This window comes from Cyprinodon variegatus, unplaced genomic scaffold (assembly GCF_000732505.1).
Source record: "Cyprinodon variegatus isolate N-32 unplaced genomic scaffold, C_variegatus-1.0 Scaffold330, whole genome shotgun sequence".
In the NCBI taxonomy this organism is placed as follows: Eukaryota; Metazoa; Chordata; class Actinopteri; order Cyprinodontiformes; family Cyprinodontidae; genus Cyprinodon; species Cyprinodon variegatus.
The window spans coordinates 716,763-718,503 of NW_015150783.1; the positions used below are offsets into that span (position 1 = coordinate 716,763).

Consider the following 1,741-nt stretch of genomic DNA (forward strand, 5'->3'; position numbering starts at 1 on the left):
TCACTGCTGGAAGATGGCAGGAGGGAGGGGTTACTATATTTGGGCAAAATGGCCGCTACTAGACTCAATGATCGCGACAAAATATATAATTTTATAATATTTTTGTACTGATTAATGCTAAATTCATTAAATCATCGTATTAGTTTTAGGTATAGATAATGATCCATTGATCAGTGCTTGCTGACCGGACTTTTCCTTTAAAGCTTAATAAGAAGTGAACGTGATTGGACCAAACCAGCCGGTTTGACTCCTACCTTGTTTATGGTGTGGATGAAGCCGTTGACTGCAGGCACGTTGTGGGAAATGATGGCGGCATCTCCAATGTGGAGCACCTGGACAAAAACCAACAACCGATCAGAAAATATTTCACCATGTGCTTGGTTGTTAACTTGGGCTGAGAGGGGAAGACTTGATCAACAACCAACAATCACTGATGCAGCACTTTAATTATTTCAAAAAATTACACTAAAATTATTATTCAGAGCTTTTTAGTATTGGAAATAAAAACCCACTCGAATATTATTGCAGATATTAAACTTGCAAGGAAGCAAGGAAGACGCACTTTTCTTTTTTTTTTTTTATATATTTTATATTATTTTTTATTTGTTTTTTTGTTTCGTTTTTTTTTATTTCTTTTTAAAAAATTTTATTTTATTTGTTTTTGTTTTTTTTGTTTTACAGGCATTTGGTGAGTTTATAATGATAAAAACATGAAATAAAGTCATTCCATTATAAATGTTACCATTAATGCATTGAACCTGAATATTCTCAAACAGGGACTCCATATTTAATGCGTAGTTTTTCCAGACCAAGCTCTTCTGGTGAGCAGCTCCTCAGAGGTGGCTCCTAATCAGGGCCTTAGCTACCCTTGAGGATACCAAGTTCATGTCATCTGTATTTGTTTCAATTTATATTTTGCCTAAATTGTGATATATAAACTAAAAATAAATCACTAAAGGATCAAATTACACTGAAACTGTAATTTATTTCATCGATGATCTTGGTCTCGCACAAAACCGGGTGTTTTATATTTGAAGAGTGGCGCGACTGTTTAATAAAACAGTGCAGCCATTTGGTCAATATCCACTGTTGCTATGGTAACGGAGCACAACACAGCAAAAAAGCACAGAGCAGCACACGGGGGGGGGGGACATGAAGTTGCAGAAACAAAATAAATCATATAGTTAAAAAAATTATTCATTATTCAAAATTATAATAATAATATTAAAACATATTCTGTAATAACTTGCCCTTACTTCAAAAGTCACCATAATGGTCTTTAAAAAAAAAAAAAAAGCCTCAAAGTGCCATATGTATTTACAAGCGTTGTGATGTTGTAAACTCCTATATTTAGTTATTTGTTTAAATGTGCATATTTTATATTGTTTATTCAATATTTGTACTGTTAGGACAATTCTGCTTCATTCTATCTCTATTCTCCCACTCTGCAGAATCTGTTAGTTCAATCTCTAACGTTCTGCTCTCTCTGCTTTTCCTCATAGTAGCTTCATCTGGTCTGTTCCTGTTTGGCTGTGACTCCATCCTGGAGAGAAATATCAGCTGTGCTGCTGCCATCAACACCTTTGTTTATAGATGCTGGAGATCGGCCTGATTTTCAGTGTAGTCCTGTTTCTCTGAGTGTGAGTAACTGGATGTGCTCTCTTCATCCTCTGATATCCTCTGACATGTTTCCTGGATGGGGCCGCCTTTTACAGTTGGCTTTTGTATCTCTGCTTCTGTC

General features: G+C 35.4%; 1 protein-coding gene across 1 annotated transcript in view; it reads right to left on the reverse strand.

Annotated features, from left to right (window-relative positions):
* The window catches only part of stab1 (stabilin 1), a 163,052-nt gene that overhangs the window by 94,391 nt on the left and 66,920 nt on the right, over positions 1 to 1,741 (reverse strand). Inside the window, exon 31 of the mRNA XM_015385033.1 lies at positions 255 to 332. Within this exon, the coding sequence (XP_015240519.1) occupies positions 255 to 332 (78 nt within the window). The remainder of the gene's footprint in view (positions 1 to 254; positions 333 to 1,741) is intronic.